Below are 16,585 nucleotides of genomic sequence, written 5' to 3'. Positions count from 1 at the left end.
GGATTTACCTGCTCGTTGGTTAAATGTTTGAGCGCCGCTTTTGTTCCAACTCGTCTTTTTGTACGGTACCATGCTCTTGAATTTTTTTTTGTTACCAATATTCATTGGTAAAAAGACAAGGGACCATTTACTCACTTTTTTTTTCTATAGCTTGGCCGACTACTCTCCCCAACAATTTTCTGGTCAATGCTTCGCACCAATTACCCCGAAATTGGCTGGCCTCACAAAGATCTTTGGCTTGACACTTGGCAATTCAATCACTTCCGGAAACAGAGGAGCAATTAACACGAAAAACTGTCACTTCTAAGACAACGGGATCCAACAAAGGGAGAGAATTTCATCGAATTTTGATACATACAATTTTCAGATTTCTGGAGTTAATTACAGATGTGGAAAAGATGTATGAGGCTGTTATAATGCGCAAGAAAAACATCACTACACATGATGTATAAGGTATTGTATGTTTGACGTTAACACCTTTACATAAGCAAGTGTGAATAGGCAGCAAGACCATGGCTTTCACTGCACTTCCTAAGCTTGTCAATTGCACGATTTTCTACTTGCCGAATCCTCTCCTTCGACAATCCCAACGTTTCACCAACCTCTGATAAGGAATGACATTTGCCACCATCCATCCCATAACGGTATCTAATTATTTTCCTTTCTTTAGGAGTCAGTATGCTCAGCAGATTGCGAATATGTCTCCTCATCAACTGCTTGTTAATGCTCACCTCTGGGCATTCAACCTTTGGGTCGGCAGTAACTTCCTGCAGGTGCATGTGTTATAAGCACAGAAATCTAAGGCAACTAGGTAATATATCCAAGACAATAAAAAAGATCGATATATGGAACCTACTATACTAGTGCATGCCACAGAGGGAAGGGAGAGAGATATCTTATGCACTATGAACAAAAATTACCAAAATACAGTATACTATAGTCTACAAAAATGTCTCAACAAAATCAAATACAAAAAATCAAAAGAAAAAGTGATGTAACTGTTAAATTATAATATTATATATTTATTTTCTTATATATATATATATATATATATATATATATAGGGAAATTGGTAGAAACCAGACCATTAGGTCAGCAACAAACCAGATCGTTTAAATGTAATTTTTAAGGTGGTTTTTCTGCAATCTAATCTTACTGATATGATCTTAAGAATAGGTTGATGCAAAACATATTAATTGTTAAATTGAACACTTTTGGGACTTTAATAGTGTTTTATAATAAGAAAAAACGAATGCCTCCCATAGCATCAACATTTTGATAATAGAAAAGTCCACATTTTTCATAAAAACAACTTGAATCGAAACATGTTTTACATCAAAATAGTTTTTATAAATATATTAGGATGTTTATATTTATTTTAAAACAATTTTTTAACAAAAAAATAAAGGGTCTAGCTTTTGTTCCTGACCTAATGGTCTGGTTTGAGGGTTTCTACCAATCTCTCTCTCTCTCTCTCTCTCCTTCACCCCCCATATATATATATATATATATACACACACACACTATTTTCTGTTTGTTATCTTCTATTTATCTTTCTGTCTTTATCTGTCTCAGTTCAGGTCTTTTGTTGGTTTAACACTAGTTTAGGGGATTCTTTTACATATACATGGGGAATAATCTACTAATATGCATTGCAGGTACAGAACTTTGTTTATACAAAACTGTTATTTTTTATTATCAACCAAGTGCCTTTAAGCACTTTCAGTGTTGGGCTGTTGACTGTTGAGCCTCGAGTGTGGTCAGACTTTTTTGTATTGTCTATATATATATAATGCTTCTTTTGCTCAACGCAGAGTAAATACTTATACCCACTATGATACTCAAGTAAATATGTGTTCATGTCTTGCTAAAATATTATCCTAGACCCTGCAAAAACAAAGAATCAAAAGACTAGTTTTGCATGTATCCTAACTTTCCAAATAGCATAGAATAGCCAAAGCTGGGATTTTTTTTTAACAAGCCTCATCATTCTAGTATCGCCTACGAAAACTGTATTATCAGACAGATGATGAATGTGCAACCAGGGAGGAGAGAGCTTCTCACATGAGCAAAGGATGAATGTTCCCGTTTGCATTCAATATTATTTTCATCAGCACATGGATGATATGTTCTGTTATATAATTAATTAACTGTTTAATAGCATTATCTGTAAGGACCACAACAGGGTGAAATGGGAGGGAGAGAGTGTGTCTGTTGGGCATGACTGGATTTACACTAGAAAGAAGGAAAATGAGAGGAAGAAAAGAACAAACAAAAAAAGAGAGAAGAAGGACAGAAAAAGGAAGATACAAATACGAGAATGAGAGAGGGAAGGGAAAACAAGAGGGAGGAAAGAAAGAGAGAGATAGAGAGGAGTAGATGGTGCTGCTTGCCAAAAACATAAGAGAGATGAGAAGGGTGCCGGTATGTGCAGGTGAGGTGAGGTGAGTTTTTCATTTAAATGGTAAAGGGTGGGTGCGTTTAGCAGCATGCATTGACTTTGATCAATAAAATTTTTTTTGGGAAAGTCAAAGGAATTCAAAAATTAACAAATATAAAATATAAAAATTGTGAAAATCTGAATGTTCTACTAATTTTCTTATTAAGCATTGTTCCAAAATCCAAAATAGCTATTAACATATTAAAAAAAACATCAATATTTAAAATATATTAAAAACATTGTGTTTGAAAAAAAGGAAAAATGCAACAAAATGCTATATTTTTCTTTTGATTTTGTCTTTCAACATGTTGCAAATTTTCCCTTCCCATTTTTGTTGTCTTCCCTTTTTTAAAAGTATTGGAAATATTTGTGATAATGATATGCACATATATATTGGATTTGCCTATATTTTCTCTTTCCTCTCTTTGTATTTTTTTTTTTATATTTTCTGTTTTTTTTTTCTGTCCGGTTCTATAAATAGAAGACTAATCCCCTTCTACTAGGCACTGCTTGTGCTGAGCTTCGTTAATACAAAATCTGTCACTTTTTATGATTGATCTAAGCGCATTTGGCATTTCTTGAGTTGGACGTTTGATCTTTGAGTTGAGATCTTTTGTATTGAATAAGCCTTGTTTTGTGGCTTATAGTTTCAGTTCTGTGTACTTGTTCACAGCAACAATAAAAAGACATGTGAATCTTATAATATAATACATGTTACCCGACTTATTTGTGTAATCAATTTAAGGGTTCCTTATCTCGATTCATGAATCTCTATCTTTATCTGTCTTAAGACACCGCTACCAGCCCCAGGACATCTATTATGAGCAGCAGCTTAGTTATGGGGTGGTAACTGGTGCAAGCATCACCATATGCAACTAGAATCTATGGCACCAAAGGCTGATCATGACATGACCCGAATGATAGGGAATACTGTGCTGGTCAAAAGCTTTTAATATGGCCCACAATCAAAGGAGGACCTGTAGAACCAAGTCACCAAGCAGGAAGGTGAAAGGAAAAAATGTTACGTGTGGTGTTTCTTCTTAAGTATCTTAGTTCAACTTCTTACGTCATAGTAAAAGCCCTGAAGGCACAAATCACTAGTACAGAGACAGCTACGTGGATTACCATGAACTCAAAATTCTAAATGAGATAGGACACATGTCCAGGACACAACTGCAGGTGGCGAGTTCAAGAATCAGTTTACCCTTTAACAAAGCCCTAAGCAGAGTTTGATATTACAATCTTAAAGTAATGGATGCAGATATCAAGAAAATAAACCTGAAAGGTGACATCTTGATCCATCCATGTAGACTGTTGAAGCGAAGTTGGTTTTCTTGTAGACATCAAGATCTCTGTCAGCCTCTCAACTGTTATTCCAATTCGTCTGGCTAGCTCTTCATTTGTTGGAGTATGTCCCTCTTGAATGCATAGCCTCCTCGTATCTCTTATTTGTTTCAAGATCCCATATACACTTTCCTGTTACCAGACATGAAACAGTTCAAAGATCTAGTGAATAATATGAATCCACATATACCACATGAAAAAATGAAATAATATGAGTTTGACACCATGGAAAAAGATGCAGGTATATACTACAATACGTGCATGTATCTTTGCCTCTTTTTATGTGTGTGAGAGTGAGAAAGGGAGAGGGAGCATCAAATCTCTGTCATTACGTAAAAAGCCAAGATAAGAAACATTCTTCCCTGTGAAGAATAAGACCTCATTTTGATAAACTGAAAAATATGAACAAGTTACAAATGCACTGTGCGCAGAAGTGTTTCATGCTTATAGAATCCAAAGCATCGTACATATGCATATTACATCATTAGCAATGTTGGAAAGGCAAAAAAATCTCATTTTTGAACAAAAGAATTAAAATACCTAAGAACTGTTTTTCTTCTTCAATCACTAGAAATTTTCCAGGTTTCAGGTTATTTTTTCACGAAGACACCTACGCAAATATGTCACAAATGATTGCAATTGCAAAAAGGGTTATACCGGTATTCTTATGGTCCTTGAATTCTGAAATATAGCCCTTCTAATTGATTGGCGTATCCACCAGTATGCATATGTTGAAAATCGACAACCACATCTGGGATTAAACTTCTCTAAACTTCTTATAAGGCCCATACTTCCTGCCTGCAAGAACAGACGTCATCTTATTTACAATTAAAAAAAAAAGCAAAATGTCTTTCAGCCTTTTAGAAAAAATCAGAAACCATAAATTATTTTAAACAGATCAAGTGACAGGTGTACGATATTGCAAAAAATAATTGTTCTATTAAACCAATGTGTCAAGCAGATGAAGACCCAAAATGACAAAGGATATCATTCATGTTAGACAAAAGCACGCTGTACAAAGTACAAACACACACAGACACAATAATGAGATTTCAGCTCAGAACAAGATTCTTTGTCTGATATGATATTTTGCACAAATAAGAAGGATGTCAAACTCCCATAGATTTTCAAAAGATGCAAATATACAATTATATGGTCAATTTTGTTAAGATATGTAGAACTAAGTCATTTCAACTATTAATGACATTTTGGCACTCATATACATATAACATGCATAGTACATGACACGTCATAATATATATATATATATATACATGCTCATGTATGAACTATGAAGACACCAAACACAGAAAAACATGCACGCATGTGTGCTTAGGTGTACAGGCACATAAACTCAGTGCAGTTCCAACACCTATAAAAGACAAAAAAATAAAAAGGGTTTGCATAATCTGAACTGATAATTAATTTTTTGCTAGTAGTTTATTAAAACAGAGCATGCTGAGATGAGGAATTTTCATGCTTAAATGTGTTTTAGAGTGACAAAAAAATCTGATCCTCATATTGCAGAAAAAACATTACAAACTATATATGAAAACTTCTCATTAGTGATGGTGAGAACATGCTGTTTGCATTATGCAAGAAAACACAAGTACCGCATTTTAGAGTGTTTAGGATAGCTCAGGGCATCAATTGTTTGCAAAGCTACCTATCACAAGGATGTAACTAAACTGTTGATGGTAACATATACAGCAGGAAGATTTCTCATTTCTCAATAGTACCTGAAGCAAATCTTGCAAGCTAATTCCCATGCCTTGGTAACTTTTAGCAATATAAACCACCAAACGGAGGTTAGCATAAATCATTTTATCTCTACTCTTCATCCCCAAATGAAGGCGTGACTGCAGAACATGGCAGCTTGTGCCAACAGCTTCAGCCCATTCAACTAATGTTGGCACACGACCGGACTGCAAGTGCAGCTGCTGTTTTAATTCCTCAAGTTTCATAAGATCCTGCAATAGCGTTGAGCAACTTATGTCAGAATCTCGCTCATGGAGTAACAATCTATAGACCTTCCTATGAAAAGCAAACATGCCTGAACTTGGGAAAAGTGCTTTTCTTCTTCTTTTGCTGTCAAAAGCTCCGTTGTTTCAGGACCTGACAAGAATAACCTGAGAGGATCCTCAGGATCAAAGCTTTTGAGATTGACTCTCCGGTTCTTATCTGGAACTTGTGAAGGAATGGCTTGAAGGTCCTTTGCCTTTTTGGGCAACTTCTGTCTCTTTGCTTTCCTCTCCAAATGCTTGTTTGACCTTACGGTTATCTCTTCTAGGCAATTCTCATCAACAAATTCTTCCCTCATCAGACTAAGTTTTACACCAAAATAAACAAGAAATAAATCAAAAGAATATAATAAATTGATATGTACACTCAAAGAAGATCAAACAGTTGAGAAGCAGACCCTGGTGAATGTAGCTCTTCAAAATCAGTGGCTAGGTTCCTAGAATCTGACAATAAAGATGCAGCTTCTTTGGAAGCCACCACTGCCTGTTTTGCAAGTGTTAACACATCCCATGGTGTTACAGCATCAAAACTTTGCTGCTTCTTTGTGCTTTCATTATGGCACACATCATTATCTGTCATTCGTGCCCCAGTTTCCACAGGCAGGACCTCTGCACTAGAGGATAATGTTCTACACAAACAGAAGGCAAGAAATAAACTGTAGAACCATAAAAAATAACATAGAAAAATTGGGGGAACAGGTGTGAGCTGTGAAGGAAAAGAAGGGAATAAGCATCTTACATGTTCCAAAAAACCGGCCCATAAAGCAGTTGGCGCTCAAAGTCTTTCAAGTATTGATCAAGAGCGCTATAATTCGTTAGAGCTAATGCCTCATTATCGATCATTGTCTTCAGCTAAAGAGAAAAAAAGAGCCTCAGATTGTGAATAAACTAAAGCTGCATTTTATGAATTAGACTGTTCAATACAGCTCATTCAATGTCCAAAAATGTGCCAATCACATATCCAAACCAAAACAGAAGGCATTAAAAGGTAAAATTTCTAAGTATGCTGATTGACATACAGGATTCGCCCATTAGACTCGGGAAGCTATACTATACACAGTCTCTGATCCAACAGATTAAGTGAAAAAAAAAATGTTCATCTCCTTCAGATTTGACTGGCTTTTCATAGCTTCAGGTGAAATATTCCACATTTGCCAATTAGAAACTAGTTATACCTCAGGTTCGTTGACTACAGAGATGTTAGTTATGAACAACTTTTGCCAACAAATACATGCTTCTTCATGTGAACTTCATTTCCCATGGATCATATCCTCAATATAGTTTCACCTAAGACTCCAACAAATATCATTTAAGCAGTAGGCCTGCATAGTGAGATAACTGCCACATCTACTAAGAAGCAGATGAGCAGATATGAAAAAATAAATGAAGGAAAACATGGATCAACTAAGTACCTGAGAAAGCATTTGAGTTGGAATCCATGAACAAAGTTCCAGTCACAGAAAACGCGCTTTTTTCGAAACAAAACGCGATAAATTAAATGGCCGTTTAAAACTTTAAGAAAAGTGTTCTTTTTTTTAAAAAAAAACGTTGAAAACGAAAAAAAAAAGCATTATTTAACACGTTTTTTCACTTTTTGCATTTTTTTAGTTTTTTTAATGCCAAAAAGTTTTTTTTTCTATTTTTTATTTGTTGCAATCTACTTATCTTTTGATGTTGGTGTTATTAGTTTCTCACTTATTTTATTTTTCCTCCATTTTTAGTTTTTTAAAATTTTTAAAAATTTACTGTATTTTTTCTGATTTTTTCAAGATCGTTGTATTATAATCGAGAAAAACCTCGCCGTTTAAAACTCGACATTATTTGTGACTATGGAACAAACCTAATGTGAACTCTATCTCTTGTTAACTGTCACTAGTATGTGCATCTCATTATGTGTTTGACTGCATCAGATAAATGATGCAAGCCTTTTGTTTTGCAGAAATTTGATGGATTTAGGGTGTTTGATAACCCTTTTCACTAACATACTCAATGGGATTTAGCAATGAAAAGGAAAGTTAGAAAACTGATCCACCTATTTCGCAAAAGATTGATTAGGAGTAGGCAGCTTTTCTGTCTAGAAAAATTGGCTGCAGTTAGGCTTGATCTAGGTTTCATGGGCATTAAAGATTACATATGAATATACTATTATGAGTATGTCATTATTCCCCATGCACAGTGTAGCAAAGTTATCTCCGAGACAGTCCTTACAACATGACAGCAGGATAAGGAATTCTTTCATCCTACCATTAGAAGCTATACTAAGCCACATGGGTACTTCAGTAAGGTCCACGTACCCGTGTTGTCGTACCCATACCCAAAATGGGTACTTGGACACACTTGGGTACCTTTAGATCCAAACTGCTTAATTTTACCTTGATTTAATTTTTTCCTCCTTACTTTTCATTCTATTCTTAGAGTTACTGTTCATTAACATATATTTTTTATTTGTATCATTAGTTTATTAAAACGTTGCTTTCATTTTTATTTTTTTGTATTATTTTGCATATATACATACATACATTCTACCATATCCCTTGTACCCATATTTTTTAAAGTTGTCGTGTCCATACCCGTATCTCTGTACCAGTACCGAAACCGTACCTGTACCCATGTGACTTAGGAGCTATAGAATACCCTATATGCAGTATAATTTCAATAATAAAGTGAAACACAACATTAAAAAAAAAAGGACCACGATATGAGCTAACAACCTAAATCAAGGTTTCTACATGAGCTATAAAAATGAAATGGCTTGAACCACATGATCCACCTCTGTCTTTAAGCCCCATAAGGATGGCAGCTAGAACTTTTGTGCTGGTCTGTGAGTGCATTAAACATACAAAACCATTCCATGAGTAACATATAGATGGTGTGCCCATGGTGTGCCCGACAGAAACAGAATTGGCATTTAACACCTTTTGCTACAAGTAAGCACCACCCACAGAGAAAATCTTCTGCTCCCACCAATTCTAAAACTATAACATAATGTCTTGAAAAATTAAGAAATGAAATATGAACAAGAAAATGAAAAGCTTGAACTATCCTGAACAGAAGAACATAATGTATAGCCAAAAAATAAGTGGCTGATTTATCCACCTAACAACCCACTCAGCTATGTATAATTGACACTTCAAAATGCTCGTTGTCCCAATAGCCAAAGACAGTAGATCAAGGCACTATTTTAGGTGCTCCCACATTTACATATTATGCACTGCATGTATTTCCGTAGGTGTAGATATATCCGCAATTAGGTCTCCATTGTGACTCTCTGTTTCACAGGGTCATGTGGGGCAGTCACATCCCGGCACCCTTTTTTTTCTCAATAACACAAATAACCCAAAGCCTCGTTTGGTACCGGTCATACAGCATCTGGTCAGCACTTTCGTAGACTATAGTCTGAAGAGAGAGAGAGAGCTTACCTCGGACGTTCTATCATCCCTAGCAATATGAAGAGAATGCCTAGTATCATCCCGCTGTTCTTGTAAAAGGACTGATGCAGGAAAATGGCAGAGCGTTGATGTAGTTGACATGGCGCGCACCACCAGAGGAGTGCGTTCATGAAACAATAACACTGTGTAGCATAAATGAACAGGCGTGATGTTAAGAACGATTTTGCGGAAGTGACAAAAATACCAGTTCAGATTGGCATAAATCAAGGATGCTAACAGAAGTTTCAGAAAATCCGAATGAACGTTGTTTATCAATGACTTTCTGCAATAAAGGAGAAAAAAAAGAAAAGGTAATTCAGTGAGACAGCAAAGGTTATTATTGGAGTGCGTACCCTAAAATCCATTAAACATCTTGTCATTCAAAATGGTAAAGTAATAGCAGGTCCTGCAATAGAAGACTACTCTGTTACCAGAGCACATATTCTTCCTCATCTTCCATTAATCATGATTTCCTAGTTTTGGACACACAAACTCTAGAGACCAACTATCCTCTCCTACGTCCAGCATCTTCCATGACCTGAACCCAGAAGAAACTTCACTTCTGTTCTGTCGGTTTCTGATCTTCATACTACCACCGAGCATTTGGATGTCTCATATATAACCAAGACCATCAGAACACAGCTGATGCCAACAAGAAACTAACACTATGTTTATAATGCTTGGATGGAGCGAAGGGAAAGGATATACAAAATACGAAATTCAATTCTACTTTACAACTTCCTCAAGAACACCAAAACAGACCAACTGACCCATATTTTCACCGTTGCTTTCCTTCTTAAGAAACCTCCCGACGCCCAAGTCCCGCAAAGAAGGAGACGGATGCAAATTTTTAGTAGAAGGACAACAAGAACCAAAACCAACCTGAAGTAGGACAAGGAAGAGCAGGGTGGTTGGCTTTGAGATAAGCACTGGAGGTAAGGAACGACTGGGAGCATAATCGATTGGCGGCCTCCATTTCTGATGAGCTCGCTGTCTAAGGCCTTCTCTACACTTCCATGGCGGCATCGAGCACCTGCATTATCTCTGTTTTCTTGTTTCTCTTTTCCTGGAATCACCATCAGCTAGTCCACCGTGAACACACAAAAGGGTAGCAACAGATATCGGTCCATATCGCTTTGCGCAAAAAATCTGAGGCAAATTTTGAAGCTTTTGTACCCTCGAATCTAATGTCAGATATGTCCCCAAGTCGGTGTGCAGGCTTCGAGCCGAGCTGGCTGGGGAGGTTCGAGTCATAGCTGAATAACTCAAACTCAATTTAGCTCAAAGCTAAAGCCCAGCCGAGCTAAGCATAAAAAATTGAGCACAATGGGTTCTGAAACGATACTTTGAACACTTCAACACAGTAGTATATACAACTTGGGCCAAACTCATTAAATTTGTGGAGTTTAACCGTCGGCTGGATCTCAACACATTTAATATGTAAAGTTTGTTTATTGGCTTCAAAATCTGACTTATTTAATAAACGAGTTGTGTTTGAGTTCAACTGATCTTTTACAAGTGGAAGTCAAGTCAACCAAGTTCCTTCACTTGTTGTGCACCCTTAGTACCCATGCCACAAGATTCCGATATAATGTGAAACAATGAGTTGTCTTTGATGGCTATTTGACAAATTACGAGCTACCATTATACCTTTGAGCAAATAACAAAGTACCTTCTAGTGAATTACAAATCATTGTTCAACTTTTGAGTTAATGAATAGGTACTAACTTTTGATAGAAATTTTCAGAAAACACCTAAAATTGATGCCCTTAGTTTAACTAAAGTTAAGTTGCACATCTTGTTTAATTTATTCTTCAAAAAAAGGTTTCTTGAATATAAACTTGCCCAATCATAAAAAATAGGTGCATAGTCAATCTACCAAGTTGAATGTTAAGATGTTGATTGCCAACAAATAAGAAGACGGCATTTGGTAAATGCCCATAAGTTCGGGTGATGATGCAGCAAATAAAAATGGACAATTCAAAAATGCCCTTGGCTTATTTTTACAATAAAAAAACATGTTTTTAAGTATACCCCTAGCTGATTTTCGCATATGCCATCTTTATTTCAAGAAATCCATTGCTTGTTTAATTACTTTGACTTCTGTCAATCCCCCTGTTCCGTTCGATCCCCTTGAAACATCTGACCTCTAGTGACAACTTGCTAGTAAACGACACAAAAACGTAAGGTACATAAAGCCTTTGGTAGAAATTTATTAACTTCACATGCGATGACAGGTGCTCATGATACTTGTAATTAGGGGGTGAATATGAGCCGAGTCGAGCCCAAGTTCAGTCAGCTTGAACTCGGCTCGACTAATAAAACTTGAGCTTGACTAGGCTCGACCTCGAGAATAACTCAACGGAAGCAACTCGAGGTCGATCCGACAGCTATGTGTTGAGTTCGAGCTCAACTCGATTAAAGCTCGACAAACTCGTTTGAATAGGATTGATATTCATCGTCTCGACTCGGTTAAGGCTCGACAAACTCATAAACTCGTTTAAATGTATCGACTTAATTAAGGCTTGAACTCTATTGGACAGTTATGTGTTGTGCTGGAATTCAATTCATTTATTTAAATGAGTCGACTCATAAACTCGACTCGTTAAGCAAATGACTGAGCTCAAATTCTTTTCGAGTTTTAACGAGTCGAGCTCAAGCTCAAGTAGCTCAACTCATTGTTCACCTCTACCTGTAATACATTGTAGGGAAGACATTTGAAGGTTGACAGTTAGATATGCTATTGAAGTACATCTTAATAGGAGCAGGTGTTGATTCGTCACAAGACATCCAATAGAAGACACAACAAGTAGTTCTTATATCCAGATGTCAATTCATTTGTAATCCCTATCACTATGCTAGCATCAAGTATACGTAAACTGTGAAGTGGACTGGCGCACGGCCTATGGAGAGCGTCGGAGCGTCCCATCGCTCGCCGGGGCTTCACCCTAGCATGGGAATCGAAGAACGAGTCCTTGGGGAAGAGACCTGGCGTCTGACGTATCTTTCAGAGTGATGGAAAGAGGCGGTGGTGAGAATGGGGTTTTGGGCGAAGCCAAGGATGTGCAATCGCCGGAACCTACGGTGGAAGGAAAACAATGCGAAGAGAATAGCAAGCAGGGATCATGGGCGGATCCTGTGGCTGGTCGTAAGGAGCACCAACAGGAAGAAGTTCCGCCCCTGACGGTGGTGCAGGGTGACGACAGGCCCAGGATTATTGTCACGGAGGAAGACTTCAAGGACATGACTAGTTCGTTCAGGTTCTCTGCTCTGCTGCAAGTGGAAACATCTCCAAGCTTATCTCTGATTTATGGAGGGGGGTAATGGCTCCTCGTGTAACCTTGCTTGGAAAGGGTGATTTCCTCGTCAGGGTCTTTAATGAGAAGGAACTTGAGCTGTTACTTAAGGGGAGAGCGTGAAAGGTTGGGGGGAGGGTGTTTGTAGCATCGCGCAGGCACCCTGTGTAACATATACGGTCTTGGCATAAACACTTTCTGATTTAGTTCTGAACCATACTGTGTTTGTGTGTGAGTATTGCTAACACATGACATAGAATTTGAAACTAGTAATATATATAAAGAAACTAGTAATATATATAAAAAGTTTAATACCTAGTCTTTCTTGTGTCTTGAACGAGATAAAAAATGGATAATATGATGGTTACGAAATTCGCAATCAAATTAAGAGACTAAAATAGTTCATGAACAGAGATGGTCATTGATCAATGGTAAACTTGTAAAATTCAATCATGATAAGGATAGATTAGTAATTAGCTAAGGGAAATTAAATCATGTTAATGATGAGTAAGTTTAGCTAATGATGGTTTAAGAGCTTAAGTACCCAATTAGTTATATATTATAACTCTTAAACCAAGATTAAACATTAAGTTAAACTGAAACGGAAACTAATCATTTAATTCTAATTAATTGAACAAACCTCTTCAAAATATATTATTGTTTTTCTAAACCTCCTCAAGATACAATCATATAAAGTATAATACAATAAGTGATCAAAAAATAATAACTTTTGATTATAAATAAGTGTTCCCCCCTTGGGATCCAACATGAGGAAGAGGAAAGGGGGAGAAAAAGAGGAGAGGAGAAAGAGGAAGGAGAGGAGGAAGAGAGAAAAGAAGAGAAAGAAAGGGGACGAGAAAAAGAGAGGTACAAGAAGAAAGAAAAAGAAGAGGGAGAAGAAGAGAAAGAGAGAGTAGAGAGAGAGAGAATAGAGGAGAGAGAAAGTACCTGTAGGCAACAAAACTTTGTTGAATCTTTTATCTCATGCATTGTAATCACCTGGAGTAAAGATTTTACCAAAATATCAGGTATAATGAAAGTTATTGCAAATTTTTTTATTACATGTAAAATTTTTTATTATTTACCATAGAAAATTTAATTACATATCTTTTGCTGCACTTTGAAGCTATTCTTCATTATTCTGATGGATCGGAATCCAAAAAATCAGTAGTAAACGAGATGCTTCTGAGTTTTTATTAGAAATCTTGAACCCCCCTCGTTTTGTGTATAGAGCATACAAAGAACAAACAGACTGTGCCATCAGTGTTCACTTGACTTAATTGTCAAAGATACATTGAAATCTATGCTGAATTGTGCACCGGTTTGTAGTATCATGAAACTTGACAATGGGCTAAGCTACGCCGTGAGACCCAGGTAGCTTTAATCGGTCATGATTGCTAGTAGATCTTGGTCTACTAGCTCTTGACTACCTAGAGTCAACATGAAGCATGAGGCCGGTTTTATAATTATGTGTTAATAGTATAAAGGGAAAGTTCGAGAGCGGCAAAGTATACCGAAAATGAAAAGTTCAAGATTGGCACATGTTGCGACTATAAGGAATAGAACCAAACTATAAAACATAAAATGAGCTGGGTTGGGTGATGCAAGGGTTAGAGGACCCGTATGCAGAACCTTTATTACCGGGCTACTTAGAGGAGCGCATCCCCATCGTGAGGTAGTGAGATGTGAGTCATAGTAGTAGTTACCCCCAAACTATGTCAATATTCTCGGTGACTTAGTATTTGGAACTGTAAGCTACGCAACAGTCCACCCTAAATATACCAACGAGTTAGGTGGCATCATATAACCTTACTCAGGTGGGTATGTGTGTATGCATCATAAAAATTCATGAGATTCTAAATTCTTTGTTTATTTATTCAATTATTCATTCATTCATTTATCTGCTTTTTTTATTATCACCAATGTGATTGGGTTTTGTGTGACTCAGATTCATTGGAATGCCGAAGAAATTGACAAACCAAATTCAGTGAACCTTTTGAACTACGACCCACTAGTACTAGAGTGATCTTTCCAATAATGATACTCACTCATGATTATTTTAGCAATCAATACAATACATACACTCTACACTCAAATGGTATATTAGAAATCGTGTGATGATTTTCATTATACTTAGTGGTTGTGTTGATGCTATGACTATCTGCCTTCATCTCACTATATGGATGATGCTCGTTGATCAAGTGGCTGAAAGGATGAGGGATTGCTGTGAAGTAATGCGACAATATCATATACATTTTTCTTATACACTTTTGTTTGTACATACTTATACAGCTTTATGGTCTTTGAGACTAACACTTGAGAGCCATGGCTCTCCAACAAATATATAAAATAATGTTTTCATTAATAGGTGTTTCTCATTAGCAATATTAACTGCTAGGATAGATCGTGTCATGCACTAATTACGCACATAGGGCACTTACGCACATAGGTTATCTGTATGCAATAGATAGATAAGGCCTATGCGAACCACATAAGTGTGTGATTGTTTTGTTTCTGCTATACACGAGAGAAAGAACTATGTATCTATTTCTTTTTTGTGTTTAGTTGTGTGTCGTTGAAGTGTTACATTTAATGGTATCAGAGCTACCCATTCTTTTCTCAGATCGTCCTCCGATCACTACATCACCTGACATGTGAGTACCAAGTAAAAGTTATTGTTAAGATACTGAGAAATTCATTATGATTTACTTTAAATAAAACAAATTGAAAAGTTATATAATTAAGAAATAAAAAAAAATTATGCATTGTAGATAGTAAAGCATTAATTTACGAAAACATGTTTTAGTATGCTAGACAAAGGTGTTTGTAAGATGCCGTAGAAGCATGTAGCAGTCAGGAAAGAGACAAAGGCCATCAGCCAGGTGACTAGGTTGATCTCGTGGAAATTCTATGGACAATTTTTTGGGTCTGTGCAGATCTTGGCCCAAGCATGCACTCATTAGAAAATTTAGCTTCACCATAAGAACCAACTGTGAATACAAAAAGCAATTAATGACAACCAACATAAGCAATTCATGAACCTGAATCGACCGAAATTTACAAGAGGTATAGACACAATGGATGTCGAAACATGGCTAGATAAAATTGAAGAGGCTTTTGAACTAGCTAATGTACCAGCTAACCTGTAACTCAAGTTTAGTGCCTACATGCTTGATGGGGATGCCAAAAAACTAGTGGAAAACTGTTAGACAGTTAGGCAGAAACATGGGAACAATTCAGGCAAAATTTCATAGAAAAATGTATTCTTGATCATGTCAAAGAAAGGTAGATGCAACAATTTGTTGACTTGGCACAACATGTCAAAACTTTTGAAGAGTACATTTGTGAGTTCCATCATCTGGAAATCAGAGGATTGAATGATAATTTGAAGTTGAGAATGGTGGGGACAAGTCTTGTAGACCTAACACATGCAATTGAGAAAGTGATTCAAACAGAATATTTGAGTCAAATTCAAGCTCAAGAAAAAAGAAAGTTTTATAGGTCTGAATCATCACCTCAAGCCCCAACTAAGAAACCTTTTGTGCTTAAACACGGGCCTTTTCCACCAACTTTGTCTAGTAGATCTGTTTTCCCAAACAGGCCTAATTCAGAAGATTGTCGTCTTTGCCACCAACTATACCTTGGAAGACTATGTCCTATGCTTACAGGGCCATGTTTAATTGTGGTGAACAAGGACATTTTATTAGATAATGCTAGAAGAGACAAGGATTTCCTTCAAAAGGGCCACCAGAGATCCAACCTACTCAGCCACCACACCTTGCAAGAGTCCTCCAACCAAGAAGGCACCATGACAGGTGTATGCCACAACGATTGAGAACCTTCATAATCTAGATGTTGTTGAAGATACCCTATTTATACTCCCATTCTTGGCACATGTTTTATTTTATTCTGGAGCCTCCCATTTCATTATATATGCTTAAATATGCCAACACTACATGCACCATAGAACTTAGAGTGTCTAGTGCTATTGGATTTCATGATTGTTATACACAATATTTGCCTGATATTGGGGGAGAAATTTTAAGAAATTAAAAT

At 36.7% G+C, this 16,585-nt stretch overlaps 1 protein-coding gene across 1 annotated transcript; it reads right to left on the bottom strand.

Moving 5' to 3' along the window:
- Positions 1-317: 317 nt before the first annotated feature.
- Positions 318-10,374, bottom strand: LOC116266333 (RNA polymerase sigma factor sigF, chloroplastic). Its single transcript, XM_031647499.2, has 9 exons — positions 10,116-10,374; positions 9,225-9,376; positions 6,545-6,657; positions 6,204-6,434; positions 5,838-6,108; positions 5,524-5,754; positions 4,442-4,582; positions 3,719-3,916; positions 318-767 (listed from the first exon to the last, which is right to left on the bottom strand). The coding sequence occupies exons 1-9, from the start codon at positions 10,207-10,209 to the stop codon at positions 480-482; spliced, it is 1,719 nt and encodes a 572-aa protein (XP_031503359.1). The 5' UTR covers positions 10,210-10,374; the 3' UTR covers positions 318-479.
- Between the last annotated feature and the right edge of the window lie 6,211 nt (positions 10,375-16,585).

This window comes from Nymphaea colorata, chromosome 12 (genome assembly GCF_008831285.2).
Source record: "Nymphaea colorata isolate Beijing-Zhang1983 chromosome 12, ASM883128v2, whole genome shotgun sequence".
Lineage (NCBI taxonomy): Eukaryota > Viridiplantae > Streptophyta > Magnoliopsida > Nymphaeales > Nymphaeaceae > Nymphaea > Nymphaea colorata.
Note: the sequence above shows the minus strand (reverse complement) of the source record. Positions and strands in the feature narration are given on the sequence as shown.